General features: G+C 45.3%; 2 protein-coding genes across 6 annotated transcripts in view; one reads left to right on the plus strand and one right to left on the minus strand.

Annotated features, from left to right (window-relative positions):
* FAM118B (family with sequence similarity 118 member B) overlaps positions 1–4,404 on the minus strand; it is a 47,035-nt gene extending 42,631 nt beyond the window's left edge. For 4 of the 5 annotated variants that reach the window (XM_084782610.1, XM_084782609.1, XM_084782608.1 and 1 more), the window contains exon 1: positions 4,313–4,404. The gene's annotated coding sequence lies outside the window, so the exon portion shown is untranslated. Of the gene's footprint in view, positions 1–3,631; positions 4,236–4,312 lie in introns of those variants that run through there. The other variant, XM_084782607.1, reaches the window with a different exon arrangement.
* A 59-nt stretch (positions 4,405–4,463) lies between these two features.
* On the plus strand, positions 4,464–14,247 carry RPUSD4 (RNA pseudouridine synthase D4). Its single transcript, XM_084783266.1, has 7 exons — positions 4,464–4,673; positions 4,947–5,112; positions 6,879–7,080; positions 9,741–9,834; positions 9,909–10,053; positions 11,429–11,526; positions 13,343–14,247. Exons 1-7 carry the CDS (start codon positions 4,485–4,487, stop codon positions 13,580–13,582), a joined length of 1,134 nt encoding a protein of 377 aa, XP_084639392.1. The 5' UTR covers positions 4,464–4,484; the 3' UTR covers positions 13,583–14,247.
* The last annotated feature ends 821 nt before the right edge of the window (positions 14,248–15,068 follow it).

Consider the following 15,068-nt stretch of genomic DNA (forward strand, 5'->3'; position numbering starts at 1 on the left):
GGAGCATAACCATAGCAAACCAGAGACCAAGCTGAGAAATATCCATGGCACAGGTCTTCTTCCCAGCCTGTCAGTTTTCAGTAAGGGCTTTGAATGCGGAAAGTGGTTAGACTACCTCAGGGTAGGGATGTATTTCCTCAGCCTTTGGTGCTACTGGGTTGGTGACTGGACAGACAAAATTCCTAGTTTAGTAGCCTCATGTGGCCCACCTCCAGCATTCTCTAGTGACACAGGTACTACCTCCCTGCCTCATGAAATGACAAAGTCCAGGAAGACTAATTTAAACTACACCTTCTGGATCACTCGTAAGGTAGATAAAGGTATGATGCAAAAGAGCAAAGGAATTTTCTTGGAAGTGTTGGTCTGAGACTGGGTGTGGCGGCAGACCTGTAATCTCAGCATTCAGAAGAACAAGACCAAGAGTTCAAGGCTAGCCTAGGTGATAAAGTGAGTTCTAGGATAGCATGAACTTCAAAAAATACAAAGGTATGGTGGTTTGAAAACAATTGCCACTATCCACATCCACAACCTACCTTATAAGGTTATAGGATTCTTTTTTTTTTTTAAGGGTCCCACTATGCTGGCCTAGAGTTCACTGTGCAAACCCATCAGGCTGGCTTCAAACTCACAGAGATGTACCTGCTTCTGCCTTCTGAGTGCTGGGATTAAAGGTGTGTGCCACCACACCTGACCTAGGAAATCTTTTCTTCTTCTTCTTCTTCTTCTTCTTCTTCTTCTTCTTCTTCTTCTTCTTCTTCTTCTTCTTCTTCTTCTTCTTCCTCTCCTCCTCCTCCTCCTCCTCTTCCTCCTCCAATTATTTATTGGAGGGGAGCATAAGTGCCATTTGGAGCACATGGAGGTCAGATGGCAACTTTGTGGTAGGTTTTTTTTCTTTCCTCTTTATGGAGGCTTTTGGAGCAAACACCTTTACACATGCTGAGCCACCTCTCCAACCCCCATCCAGGAAATCTTAAACACCATCCCAATACAATTCATTAGGTAAACTCCAAAACCAAATGTCAGCACAGTAGAGTGAAATGGGGGGAGGGGAGACTAGGGAGGAACAAAATCTAGAATCTTTGTGCTGATGGTAAATACATTCAAGGTAAGTCTGAAATAAACTTCATTTGTTAAGTTCAAAAGAGAAGTTCTGAAGTGACATCTGAAAACCTTCAAAGAACAGATAGAGTTGCTTAAAAAAAAAACTGTTAAATGATGAAAAACCAAAACCCATATTACCTGTCAAGTTCATAGCAACCAGTCCCTATATCACCTGGCTCCAAGACCAAACTTTTCAGAAACCACCAGTGAGTTCTTGCTAATCACTTCTCTTAATCTCCCTAAAATTATAAACCAATGCCCAAGTACTTCCTGCTCTTCAGGCAAATGGAATCCCTGGTTAATCTGAAACTGGTAAATCTCTGTTTTGGGGAGCACAATTTTGCATTCTGCAACTAACCAATCTTCCACATATGGTGCTTAAGGTTCATTATTAATCAGTCCTTGTCTATACTTATGAAATACTAAGGCAGCTTCTGTGCCTTTCCATAGGATAGCAAATAAATATCTTTAAAACTTTTAAAAAAGTTAGTACATTGTGTGTGTGCACCTCCCCCACATGTGCTCAAGTGCACACAAACACAGAGGTGAAAGGACAATCTGTGAGAAGTTGTCAGGCTGTCAGGCTTGGTGGCAAGTGCCTTTACAAGCTGAGCCAGCCATCACCTTCTTTATGTAGCTATAGAAATAAGCCATGTTTGAATATATCTGTACTCTGTAAAAATGATGACCCTGTAACAGAATAGCCTTCTATTTCCTTCCTTGGGCTGAAAAACATCTTTTGGATAAGAGGTGCCCCTAACCAAGAAAGACAACATGAAACTGGTGAGGGAGTAGAAAAGATAATGCCTGAAATAGCTTTGGAAGAATGAGGAAGAGGGCAACCAGACTTGAAGGACAGCAGGATGTACATTTATAAACTGTTTTGTTTTGAGACAGTCTATGTAGCCCTGGCTGTACTGGAACTTGCTATGTAGACCAGGCCAGTCTTGTTCAGAGTCCCTCCTGCCTCTGCTCCTTTGGGCTAGGACTAAAGGTCTGCACACCACACCCAGTTATAACTCTATTTTAAACTGTGAAATGCCAAGATTCATGGGAGAAGCATTAAGGAAAGTATAACGTTTGAAACAACATGTAGAGATAAACAACAAAACTGAAATCTCTAAATTCTTCCTAGAAAATTTCAGCAAGAAAAATGATAAAAGTCTTCCTCAACACAGTAACTGGTATCTTTATTTTCAGGCATTAGAGAGTGTGCTTAGAGCTAACCTAAAACCAAGAAGGCAACTTTGTGTCACTGTCAGTAACATCTGAGTTGTTTCTTTGTTTCCTGCCACAGAAGATCAATTCTGTAAAAACAAGCATTATTTCTTGAGCAGTGCAGGTATATACAGGTTTTTACAGACTTTTCCCCAAGTCATAGAGGTCCTATAGCAAGTATAGGCGTGTAATTAATGTAATGGCGTGACTTTAAGTCCTGATGCCCATGTCTTAGGAAAAGGGGCCTTCATATGACCAACACGTGATGCTCAACAGTTCAGTGACATTAGAACCTGGAACCGGAGCTTATCAGAAAGGAAATCATTCTTTTAGAGTGGAACTTCTCAACTCTTTTTTTTTTTTAAGGTGTTCTTGTGAATTTATTGGTGAGAGGGGACAGAGACATAGAATAAACAGTGCTTCCCAAGCTGTTCCCACGGAGCTCTATATCCAGATCTTATTACAAAAATACAGACGAGTCCACCATTCTCTGCCTTCATTCCTCATGTCAAAAACCAACAGGAATATCACACGGCTCAAAGTGCTCATAAGCAGGCTGGGTATGGGGTACAGTCTTTAATCCTAGGCTTGGGCAACAGAGGCAGATAAAGCTCTGTGAATTAGTGGCTAGCGTGGTCTACAATGTTATATACCTTTAAAACGGACAGGCAGGCAAGCAGACAGACAGACAAAATACCCAACCCAACTCAGAAGAAGCACTGCAGCCACATAAATATTTGTGAGCTTACTGTATTAACAGGTTTGGAGATTAAAAAAAAAAAAAACCTCCTCAGGTAATTCACATCAACAGTAACTGCCAATCATGTATCTTGACTGCAGAGTTGGTAATTCATATTCCAAGGACAGTACTGAGCACGGGGTAAAAGACCTTGGGCCGTGGCCTCACTAAAGATCACCTACATTACAGCAGCCTACCTGATTTCCCAGATAGAAACCCATTTCCTTTCGCCCTGTCCTGCTTTGCATGATCAGATTCCTATCTACAATTCCACTTGCAAGAAATTTCTCAAGAAGCCTCACAGACTCCCAACTATCTATCGTCCCAAGTTTAAATTCTTCAGCTTCTGGTCTTCTAAGGCTCTGCTCGACTGCTTCACACATAAAAAAAAGTGGGTTACTGGGCTAATCCTTTTTGGAGGAAGAAGGACCCAAGTCTATCTCAACTAATTATTCTCCAACTGAAAGGCGGCCCCGCTATCATCAGGGAAGAGTCACTAGCTCTCATGATAGGCGGGTAGCATCAGCTTCCCCAGAAAATGGCATGCGCATCCCAAGGTGTTTCCGAAATTACCATTTCAAACAGCTGTTCATATTCCCAGCTGCTCTTTGGTGATAGGAGAGTCGTCGTTTGCAGGTGGGGAGTTTGCAGGAAAGGGAGAGAGGGTTCTTTCAAGATATGGACTGAAAAACTAAAGGAGGCAAAAGGGAAAAGGGTCTGTGCTCCGTACTTTCTGCCCTTTTCTTTGGGAAGGGTAGAGAAGAGAGAAGAGACTCCAAGAAACGAACTCTCGAGGAAGGACAGAATAAACCCATCGTGCTCTTGAGGTAGTCCATATGGGGTGGGAGTCCTGGATGAAGGAAAAGAACCGTCATCCCCGGGAGAAGGACTGGTTACAAACAAGGCGAAACAAAGGGGTTGGCAGTCGCAAAGTGAGAGGTTGGAATACGAGAGATCCGGGAATCTCCGGAGGGCGAGCAGGAAGAAAAAGAGAAGGAACACCACACGGTCCCTCCCTGGACCCGCCGAGGACGTGGTTGCTATGAGGGACGAGGCAGGTGCCAGTGAAGGTTAAGGAGCCAGCTTCGCTTCTAAAGGGCGCGGGGGCGGGGAAGTGTTTTTGAGTGGGGTCGTATCCCCACGTGCGAAACGCTTCCCAGGGCAGTGTTCTCCAAGAACGGAGATCCGGGCCACGCGAAATCCGTTGAGGCACCGGCATTTCCCAGCCCTACCCTGGCTTCCCTACACACTCACCGCGTCTGCTCCAAACGCCACCGCTCCAGCTGCAGCTACCGGCCGGCGCAGCCGCAATGAGCGCGCACCGTCCACGTGACCCGCAGGCGGGTCTACCCACGTGACCAGCAGAGCCCACCCCTTTTCCCTCGCTCTCCTTTGAGTGGCGTTGTCTGGCCCCGCCCTCGGCAAGATGGCGGCCCCCGGGTTGGGTACACCTGGTCTCCGGGTCCTGAGTAGGAGTTCGCGTCCCGGGAGATTGTTCACTCAGTGCTCCAGGCCGTTTTGTTCTAGCGCTACTTCCTCTAGGCCACTGAATGCTCAGAGATTGGCGGAGAAGCTCCGAGCCCAGAAACAAGAGCAAAAGACGAAGAAAGTGCCGGTGAGTCTGGAGAGAACCACAACTCCCAAGAGGCAATGCTGTCACGGCGTTCCCAGGTGTGGGGTGCTACGGGCAGGTTCAGTGTCCTTGTTGGGGCACTTTTGCTTCTGCCAGGCTCAGACCCAAACACCGCGTGGGTATACAGGTGAGACAGTTACCTATGTATGGTACCAAAGGAAGCATGCGTCTAATTCTACAACATAGCCATCCCCCCGCACGAATTTTCACCTAAATCTCACTCATTAAGCTTTATGCAGCCTTCTCTCTCCTTAGGTGCCTACAAACCCTGTTCAGCGGAGGGTGCAGGAACTAGTGCGGTTCACACAGCAGCTACAGCGAGTTCACCCCAATGTGCTTGCTAAGGAGCTGAGCCGAGGGATTCTCTACCAGGACAAGGACCTTGTGGTCATTAACAAGCCCTACGGCCTCCCTGTCCACGGTAAGAACCACGTGGGCAAAGGACAGGAACCCGCTGCCGCAGCCTCCTAGGATTACCTCTGAAGCCTTACTTGTGAGGCACTCTTGAATTCAAGTTAACTAACCCTTAGTATTATGTCGTGGGTATGACTACTGGTAATACAAACCAGGGTCCAGTGCCCACTTCCAAATATCTGACAGTGGCCTGTGTGCAACCTCCCACAGGATTATTAAATATTGTTGTTGTTTTCTTTCTTTCTTTCTTTCTTTCTTTTCTTTTTTCTTTTTTTTCTTTTTTGAGACAGTTTCTCAGTGTAGCCTTGGCTGTTCTGGACCCAATTTGTAGACCAGGCTGGTCTCAAAGTCACAGAAATCTGCCTGCCTCTGCCTTCCGGAGTGCCGGAGTGCTGGCATTACAGGTTTGTGCCATCACGCCCAGCTTTCCACAGGGATTATATTGCAAAGTAATACAAAAAGGTGTTTTCTGGCAGCCTAATGGTTATTTCCCATCAAAACAGGAAAAGGGGGGAGGGAGGGGAAGAGCTGGGTGCCAGTGTGCAGCTGTCATCCCAGGTCTAGGAGAGACTGAAGCAGGAAGGTCAGGTGATCAGTCTCGCAACAGCAAAACCTCGTTGCAAAATGAGAGAGGCAGAGAAACTAGAACGACCTGGGAAAGAGGAAATAATATATAAGGGGAGGGGAAGGGAGTGGTGTGTATTGGTGTGTTGGATTACCTAACGTGGAACCCCAGAGGGGCTGATGATGCTGAACGTAGTGATGAGGGAGAGCTGAAGCGAGCCAGAATTGATTGGGAAAAAATACATTTGTCAAAGATTTGCAGGGGGAGAAGAAATACTTTATTTTATTTATTTATTTATTTGTTTATCTTATTTGCCATTGAGGGTTTCTCTGTGTAGCCTTGGCTGTCCTGGACTCGCTTTGTAGACCAGGCTGGCTTTGAACTCATAATGATCCACCTGCCTCTGCCTCCCTGAGTGTTGGGATTAAAGGTGTGTATCACCACACCCATCTAAAATAAATGTTTTAGCTAAAAATATTTTAGTTGGAGCAAATAGCCTTGTTGGTGGCACTACCTCCTCTTGATTTCCTAACAGGTTCTTGCCTTACTATTCTTTGCTTAGGTTTTTAGTTGTTGGGGTTATTTATTCATTTTTTTTTAAAAAAAGATACTTATATTTTATAGCTAACAAGGCAGAGTTGGGAAGCTAGGGCTGTGAGGTCAAATGGAGGGTTCAAAGAGTAAAATCCAGGGGCGCCTGCTCTCAGTCTATCAGCTTTGCTTGCTTGTTTGGTTGGTTTGTGGTAGTTGTTGTTGTTTTGAGACAGTCTTTCTGTGTTGCCCTGGCTGTCCTGTAACTAGCTCTGTAGGATTTGAACTCATGGAGACCCCCGTCTCTGGAGTGCTGGGATTAAAGGCTGTGCCAGCATCGCGCAGCTAGAGCCCATCACTTTAACCTCTCTGCTCTAATGCCTCCGCAGAGCTTCCCAGCCCCACAGAATCTGAAGAGAAAGCCACAGTGCGTCCCAGACTTGAGTTACTTGTGAGTCCTGCGATGCTTGTGAAAATACAAGTTCTGCCTTCATAGTCTGGACTGGGAACCTGAGGCTCATTCTGTAGCTGAGATCTCTGGGCCTAGTAAGATTAGTAATTTGTGCCGTGTGTTCCTGGCGCAGCTGTAGAAAATGGAAACAAATTTGTGCAGTGAGGATTGTTTTCTCAAAAAGTTCTTCAGTGAAAACCGCAGCTTCTGGCTCTTTCCTTCCTAGGTGGCCCTGGTGTCCAGCTCTGCATCAGTGATGTACTGCCCATCTTGGCAAAGATGCTTCATGGCCACAAGGCAGAACCTCTGCACCTGTGCCACCGTCTGGACAAGGAAACCACAGGTGTCATGGTGTTGGCTTGGGAGAAGGACATGGCACATGGAGTCCAGGAGTTGTTTCGAACCCGCCAGGTGGAGAAGAAATACTGGTGAGAGGCCCGCTGTTGTCTGAGGAGGAATAAATGAAGACATCTCTTTTATCTGTCATGCTACAGGGACTAGTGATAGAAGGCAATGCACTAGAGCTCAGGAGGAGATAGAGTATATGCAATAGCTTGGTACTTAGCACATTGAGTGATAAAATAATGGTTCTGTATATGTGTGTATGTGATTGTGTGTGTCCATGTGGAAGTCAGAATAGGATGTCAGACTTCTTCTGTCACTCCTTTTTATTTTATTGAGATAGATAGGGTGTCTCACTGAGCCTGGAACTCGCTGATTAGCCAGCTAACCTCCATGATCTGCCAGGCTCTGCCCCCTTTGAGCATTGGGTTGCTGGTGTGAACTGCTGTACCTGGGCTTTGCATGGGTCCTCGGATTCCAAGCTCATCGTCATTGTATGTGCAGCCAGCACTTTACTTGTTGAGCCATCTTCTTGGCCTCTATTGGTTGGTTGGTTGGTTGGTTGGTTGGTTGGTTTTGATACAGTCTTACTTTGTAAGTTTGGCTGGTCTGGGACTTACTGCATAGGCAAGGATGGCTTTGAACTCAGAGAGATAGGCCTGCCTCGGCCTTCCAAACGCTGAGTAGAAAGGCCTGCACCACTATACCCAGTGTTGTTTTTTTTAATAATTTATTTATTTTTATTTTATGTGCATTAGTGTTTTGCTTGCATGTATGTCTGTGGGCTTGTCTCAGATCTTGGAGTTACAGGCAGTTGTGAGCTGCCATGTGGGTGCTAGGAATTGAACCTGGGTCCTTTAGAAGAACAGTCAGTACTCTTAACTGCTGAGCCATCTTTCCAGCCCCCCAGTGTTGTTTTTTAAACATCTCCTCCCCACTCCACCCCACCCCCCTGTGTGTGTGTGTGTGTGTGTGTGTGTGTGTGTGTGTGTGTGTGAGTGTCTGTCTGTCTGTCTGTCTGTCTGTCTGTCTGTGTCCATTTGGGCACAAGCTTGCCACTTCATATGTGCAGAGTTCAGAGGACCACTTGGAGTCAATTCTCTCTTTCCGTTATGCGGGTTCCAGAGGTCAAGCATCTTTACCTGCTGTGCCATCTCCATAGCCACCAACTTGTTTTTTGAGACAGAGTCTCATGTAGCCCAGGTGGACCTTGAACCCCTAATCCTCCAGCCTCTATCTTCTGAGTGCTGGATTCACAGGGGTACATCACCACATCCTGGTCTGTAGCAGTGTCGTAAGAATATATTTCTTAAAAACAATTGCAGATTTGAAGGCATGCATGTGGAAAAAAATTTAGTATGTTTTTGAAATATTTTTATTTTGGTCTATGCACCACATGCATGCCAGAAGGAGGAATTGAATCCCCTAGTAGTGGAATTACAGATGATGTTAGCCACTATATGAGTGCTGGGCATTGAACATCCTCTCAAAGCACAGTCAGTCTTCTTAACTTCCAAACTATCTCTCCAGCCTCGGGTTTTAAAATTTTAATACTACTTAAACTGCCCTCCAAAAAAGTTGTGTCAGTTTCAACTCTCACCAGCCATGGTGAATACACACAGCTCCCCTCTGCCACTCAAAGCATTTTTAAAAAGCCACTCAGGTAGGGTTTTTTTGTGTGTTTATTTTCTGTTTGAATTTTCCTTTCTAAGAGTAGACTATTTTCCAATTAAATTATTATTTTATATTTGATTTGCAAGTATTATTTTATGCTTTGAATATAGTCTGTTTTGTGTTAGAAATTGTGTAGGAACTTTGTGGTCAAAGGAGCCTTTTAGAAGTAGATATGGGGTCTGGTGAGATGGTTCAGGGGTCAAGACCTCTTGCTGCTCTCCTAGCTATCCTGAGTTTGGACCCCAGCACCCGCAACTGTCAGCTGACAACCATTTGTAGCTCCATCACCTGCCTCAGGCCTCTGTGGGCACCTGCATTCATATGACAGATACAGACATACACATACAGAGATAACAATAGTACATTTGTGTGAGAATCTGTATGTCTGTGGTCCACCCACAGTGGTTCTCGTTCATGTCTGGGGGACTTGGGTTTAGCATCTTTGTCTTTTACACTTTTCAAAGGCTTCGTGATAGAGCTAGGGGACCTAGCGTGCCTGAGGCCCTGAGTTTGATTCTTACATGAAAATGTAGTAAGTTGCATAAATAACTAGACTATACGGTCAAATTTAAAGGCTAATGGAATAATTGGGGGAGTCCCCACATGGTTTCATGGTATAGTGCCTAGCCTAAGAGCTAGGTATTTCTACTTAGCTTTAAGTCAAGCGTACTGATTGTAGAATCCTTTGGGAAAAAAAATTAAATGATCATTCATGGCTATGTACAATTAAGAGAGAATTAAGGTAATAGTCTGTCATATTCCATTCACCTTTTGATTATAAATGGTTGTGGGTTCTAATTACATACTAGGTGAACAAACGTGACTGAGTGACATGAGTATAGTAAAAAAAAAAAAAAGTCACAGGACTGTCCCTACATATTTGTTAGTCAAAGAAGTCATAGAAACTACAGCCATAACTCAATGAATGACCTGTTGTAAATCTCTTTCACATAGACAAGAAGCTGTAAAACTGGTAGTAAAGATGCTTCATTGTGAGGTTCTAAGCCCGCACCTTCCAGCAGCCCCTCCCTGGCTCTTGTAGCTCAAGCAGCAATCTGTATGTCGCCCCCAGGGCCGTCACTGTGCGTGTTCCCATGCCCTCGGCAGGAGTGGTGGATATCCCCATTGTGGAGAAGGAAGTGCAAGGACAACAGCAGCACCACAAGGTGGGTCGGCTGCTTCCCTGGGGCAGGGCTTCCGTCTCTCCTTGGGAATCATACCTTGCTTTCTTTGGCTTCAGATGACGCTGTCCCCAAGCTACCATATGGAGAATGGGAAAGTGGTGAAGGTGCGAGCCAACCGCGATGCCCATGTTGCTGTAACTCAGTACCAGGTGCTTAGCAGCACTCCCAGCTGTGCCCTCGTGGAGCTGCAGCCTGTTACTGGTGAGCATGCTGTGTCCAGGGCCTTGTGCTGGAAGCTTGAGCCACTGATCCTGTGTAAAGGCTGTGGGTATAGCCGACTTGTGCGAGTCTGGGCGTCTGGTGCAGATCTGAAACTAGGGCTTCAGTGGGGGTAACTGGGCGCTAGAAGACTAGGTGGAATACACTGTGGGTCCTACACTGCCTGGAGTTTAGGCTCCTCCTGCCTCAGCCTCCAGGAGCTGGAATTATAGGAAGCTGTGCCCAGCTTCAGGAGAGCACAGTTTGAATAGCTTTATTTAAAAATACATGAAGCATTTCTTTTAAAAACAAAAACAAAAAAACAAAACAAAAATATTTGATCCAACAATTTTTATTTCTGCACATAAAGGCAGACATTTGGGTCCCTCTCTTTTTTTTTTTTTTTTTTTTTCGAGACAGGTCTCTCTGTGTATCCTTGGCTGTCCTGGACTCACTTTGTAGACCAGGCTGGCCTCGAACTCACAGCGATCCGCCTGCCTCTGCCTCCCGAGTGCTGGGACTAAAGGCGTGCGCCACCACGCCCGGCTGCGTCCCTCTCTTTATTGCAATAACCCGGGATGGATGAATGAGAAATAACATGGAATGGGTGTGTATGTTCAAAAAAATGTTATTTTTAGCCATAGAAGAGTTATGAAGTTCCGACATACGCTACATGGATGAATCTTGAAAATATTATGCGAGGTGAAGTAAGCTAGACATTAAGGACAGATTCTGCGTGCTTTCTCTCAGATGATGTACTTCGAGCAGTCAGATTTATAGAGAACACAGAACGATGCTTGCCAAGAACTAGTGGTGAGGGGAGCCGGAGGAGAGAATTACATAGCCGTTGTTTAAGTCTGGGTTTTAATTTGGGAGGATAGGAAATTTCTAACAATGGACAATGCTGATGGTTGCAAACAGTGTAATGTAGCTGATGCTGCTGAACTGGGCACTTTAAGTGGCTCGAGTGAGAAATTTAAGTATAATTTGCTGTAATTAAGAAATCTGGGCCTGGGGAGATGGCTCAGTAGTAGAGCACTTGCCTAGCATACACAAGGCCATTGGTTCAATCCCCAGCACTGTGAAACAAAGAAACAAAGAAACAAAGGATACAAAATATTAGTTTACCACTATATAGTAAAATTATTAAAGGTTAGAGTAACAGTAGACACTAAGGTCATGATAATAGCTATCCAGAATGTACATGTTTATTTCCTAAGCTGGCTGGTACTGCATAGCTTATAGTTTCCTCCATAATTCCTTATTATAACTGGTGATACCATTTAACTGTGCTTTGATTTAATATGACTTGAAGCAGATGTCACAGTAGCATCATTTTTACTGCTCCTCCTAAGAGTCTTTCGTTTTTTCTCCTAAGGGATAAAACATCAGCTTCGAGTTCACCTGTCCTTTGGGTTGGATTGCCCAGTCCTTGGCGATCACAAGTACTCAGACTGGAATAGGTTGGCCCCTCAGGTAATACTGGCTGTATAAATTTTCTGTTACTGTGATAAAATAGCATGGCCAAGGCAATTTATACATGCAAGAGTCTATTTTGGCTCCTGTTCCAGAGAGATGAGAGCCCTCATGGTGGGGAAGCACGGCAGCTAGCAGCCAGCATGGTGGCAGGCACTGGTGCCAAGAGCTCATATCTCAGATGCAAGGGGGAAGCAGGAGAACAAACTGGGAGTAGGGGCAAAGCCTTAGGCTCCCGAAGCCTACCCCCAGTGACACGCTTCCTCTAGCAGAGTGGTTCTCAACCTGTGGGCCGCCACCATTGGAAACTACACATTTCTAATGGCTTTAGGATCTGAGATACCACTCAGTAGCAAAATCACAGCTACAAAGAAGCAATGAGCCTGGCTAAAATCAATTAATAAAAAAAGATTTCCCCCATGGTTCTTTTTTTTGTTTTTTTGAGACAGGGTTTCTCTGTGTAGCTTTGGCTGTCCTGGACTCACTTTGTAGACCAGGCTGGCCTCGAACTCACAGAGATCCGCCTGCCTCTGCCTCCTGACCACTGGGATTAAAGGCGTGCACCACCATGCCCAGCTCCCCCATGGTTCTTTAGATAGCATGAAAGGCAGCTTTTACCTTGTCAGTTTCCTAACAATATCTAAGGTTCTATGAAGACAGTAACTACTCTGATACCTCTAAAAATTAGAAGGATGTCTCCATACTTCTAGAGACAATACTTCTTTGTCATGATCTACTTCAGGTTTTAACAACAACAACAAAAGAACAAAAGAATTAAGTTTTACCAAAACTTTTTTAAATCTTCTAAACGCTTTGAACAATAATTTCAGAAGCTCCCAAAATTATATACATTGCTATTGTTAAGACACTTAGATGTCACGTTTTTTTCTTGAGAAGCCTCACTCACTCTAGGGGATGTTCTCTTCCTACACATCTCTCTCCCTCTGTCTTGATGCCCATGTTTGTATCTATAGTAAACCCATTTACTAATAAACTTCAATGTTGCTTCAAAACAAAGGAAAGAAAGAAGCACTTGGAAGGCGGAGTCTGGTGGATCTGTGGGAGTTCACAGCCAACCAGGCCCACATAGAGAGAGCATGTCTCAAAAAAGACCAAGGGGACTCCTAATTGACACACCAAGGGTGAAGGCATTCATTTATTTATTATCTCAATAATATCTTCTTCAAAACTAAAACCACAAAAACCAAGGTGGGGAGGGGGAGAGCTTTCTCTCTTACTCTGCTAAACAGTACACTGAGTTAAACCACTGGTGGTTTAAAAGAGAAATGCCTCCCACACAGTCTTGGGCTTTTGAACACTTGGTCCATACTTAGTGCAATTTGAAGAGGTTTAGGTGTGCTAGGGAGTGGTAGTCAACCTTCCTAATGCTGTGACCCTTTAATACAGTTCCTCATGTTGTGGTGACCCCCAACAATAAAATTATTTTCATTGCTTCTTTTTTTTTTTCAAGACAGGGTTTCTCTGTGTAGCCTTGGCTATCTTGGACTCACTCTGTAGACCAGGCTGGCCTTGAACTCACAGAGATCCACCTGCCTCTGCCTCCTGAGTGCTGGGATTAAAGGTGTGCGCCACCTCCGCCCGGCTTAGCACCCATTTCTTAAAAGGCCAGGAAACTGACCAATAGGAGTTTCTCTGGTATGGTTGTATTTTTTTTGCCTAGGTGCTAGCCCTTCCTAGACATGCCCTGTAGCCAGCTAGCCATTACTGGGTCTTCTAGGGGTTAGTGCAGTGCCTTTGCTGGTTGAGACAGCAGTAGTTGGCTGCGCTCATAAGGCTTTGACTTTGCTCTGTGTAGAAACTTTCTGCTGGCACACTGAAGAAGCTGGGGCTCCAGCAGTCGAAGGCTCGCTACATCCCCCTTCACCTGCACGCCAAGCAGCTTGTCCTGCCTGCTCTGGGCTCCAGAACAGAGGAACTCCTCCTGTCCTGCAAGCTTCCTCACTTCTTTGCACGTTCTCTGCGCCGTCTGGGTTTAGAGATCCCGAATCAGGATCAAAGCCAAGGCAACAAGGCCAGGCATGTAGAGGCACAGTGAAGACTGCTGGGCGGTTTGGCCCCAGAGTGCTGCTGTATTTATTCCGTGGGTTCTGCTAACTTCTCACTTGGAACAGATGACAGAAGAGCCAGGTGGGAGGCGGGGAAGAACCTTGGCCACTTCAGGACTTCTGATGGAGATGAAGTCTTACTTAGGGGCAGTTTGGCTGTAATGTGGAAAAGCCTGCTGGAAGTCTCTGCTCCTGCCTTTGCCAAGATGGAAGAGAGCGGGCAGATTGAACCAGTAAAGAGAACCAAGGGATGGAGTCTGTGTCCAGGAACTGTCTTCATCCAACAGGAAGAAAAGCTGCTGAACTATCAGAAGTGCCCCCTTGGAAAACATGTCTTGGATAAACATGTATCGTGGACCCACGGATTTTGTCAACTAGATCGTGGGTGCCACACTGCCCTAGCAATGAACCTGTGAAAGGGCTGTTTAGGCAGGGTAAATGACAGGCAGCTAATACGAGTGAGTGAAGCTGGCAGGGTGGAAGGCAGTGGCTGGGACAGGAGACCAAGCACACAAACTGTCTTAAGGGTTCTTCACTCCAGCTGACTGTTGCCCTGGGGGCAGAGCTACTGTTTTCTTTTAGAGAAGTAGGAAACCCAGATATTTCTGTGAAATCTCCCAACCTGTTTCCATCTAAATAAAAACATTTTAAAGTATGTATTTCTTTTTTAATTTTAGGGGAATTGTAATTACATCTTTCCCTTTCCCTCTCCTCCCTCTAGACATCCTCCTATGCACCCTGTCCTCCCTCCCACTCTTTCACATCCATGACCTCTTTTTTTAAAATTGGTATTTATGTGTATATGTGTGCATTCCTAAATACACAGATACAGCCTGCTAACTCTAAATAAGCTACTTGTATATATGTTTTCAGGGCTTACCTTTTGGTGTTGGATAACCAATTGGTGTGCTCTTTCCAGTTTCTCCCAATCTGCATTCCTTAGTTGCCTATAGTTACTTGTGTCGGGTTAAGGCCTTGTGAGCTTTCTGCTGACCACATTAGCATGTCCACTGGTGTCATCCTTGTTCAGGTCATACTTAGGTGGTAAGACTTCATGGATGCAGCTTCTGACATTTCTTTTTCTTTTTCTTTTATTTTTTTTTTATGTTCATTGGTGTTTGCCTGCATTCATGTATGTCTGTGTGAGGGTGTCAGATCCCCTGGAACTGGAGTCACAGACACTTGTGAGCTGCCATGTGGTTGCTGGGAATTGAACCCAAGACGTCTGGAAGAGCAGCCAGTGTTCTAACCACTGAGCCGTCTCTCCAGCCCCAGCTTCTAATATGTCTAAGAGACATGATTTCACAGCAAACGGCCTGACCCTCTTGCCTTTGCAGTCTTTCCTCCCTGTGTTCTGCAGTGATCCCTGAGCTTTTGATTGGTTGTGGGTGCCTGTAATGACCTTCATCCCTTCATCAGTTGGAAAGAGAAGTTTCCTTGATGGCGGGTGAGAATACTCATCTGTGGGTGTAAGGA

The sequence above is a fragment of the Acomys minous genome (assembly GCF_964271855.1).
Source record: "Acomys minous genome assembly, chromosome: 5".
In the NCBI taxonomy this organism is placed as follows: domain Eukaryota; kingdom Metazoa; phylum Chordata; class Mammalia; order Rodentia; family Muridae; genus Acomys; species Acomys minous.

What these genes read in the sequence shown, in the direction of transcription:
- RPUSD4 (XM_084783266.1), top strand. Translation starts at nt 4,485, where the DNA reads ATGGCGGCCCCCGGGTTGGGTACACCTGGTCTCCGGGTCCTGAGTAGG. An exon ending in AAAAGACGAAGAAAGTGCCG is followed by an intron (nt 4,674 to 4,946) that starts GTGAGTCTGGAG and finishes CTCTCTCCTTAG; the next exon opens with GTGCCTACAAACCCTGTTCA. An exon ending in GGAATAGGTTGGCCCCTCAG is followed by an intron (nt 11,527 to 13,342) that starts GTAATACTGGCT and finishes TGCTCTGTGTAG; the next exon opens with AAACTTTCTGCTGGCACACT.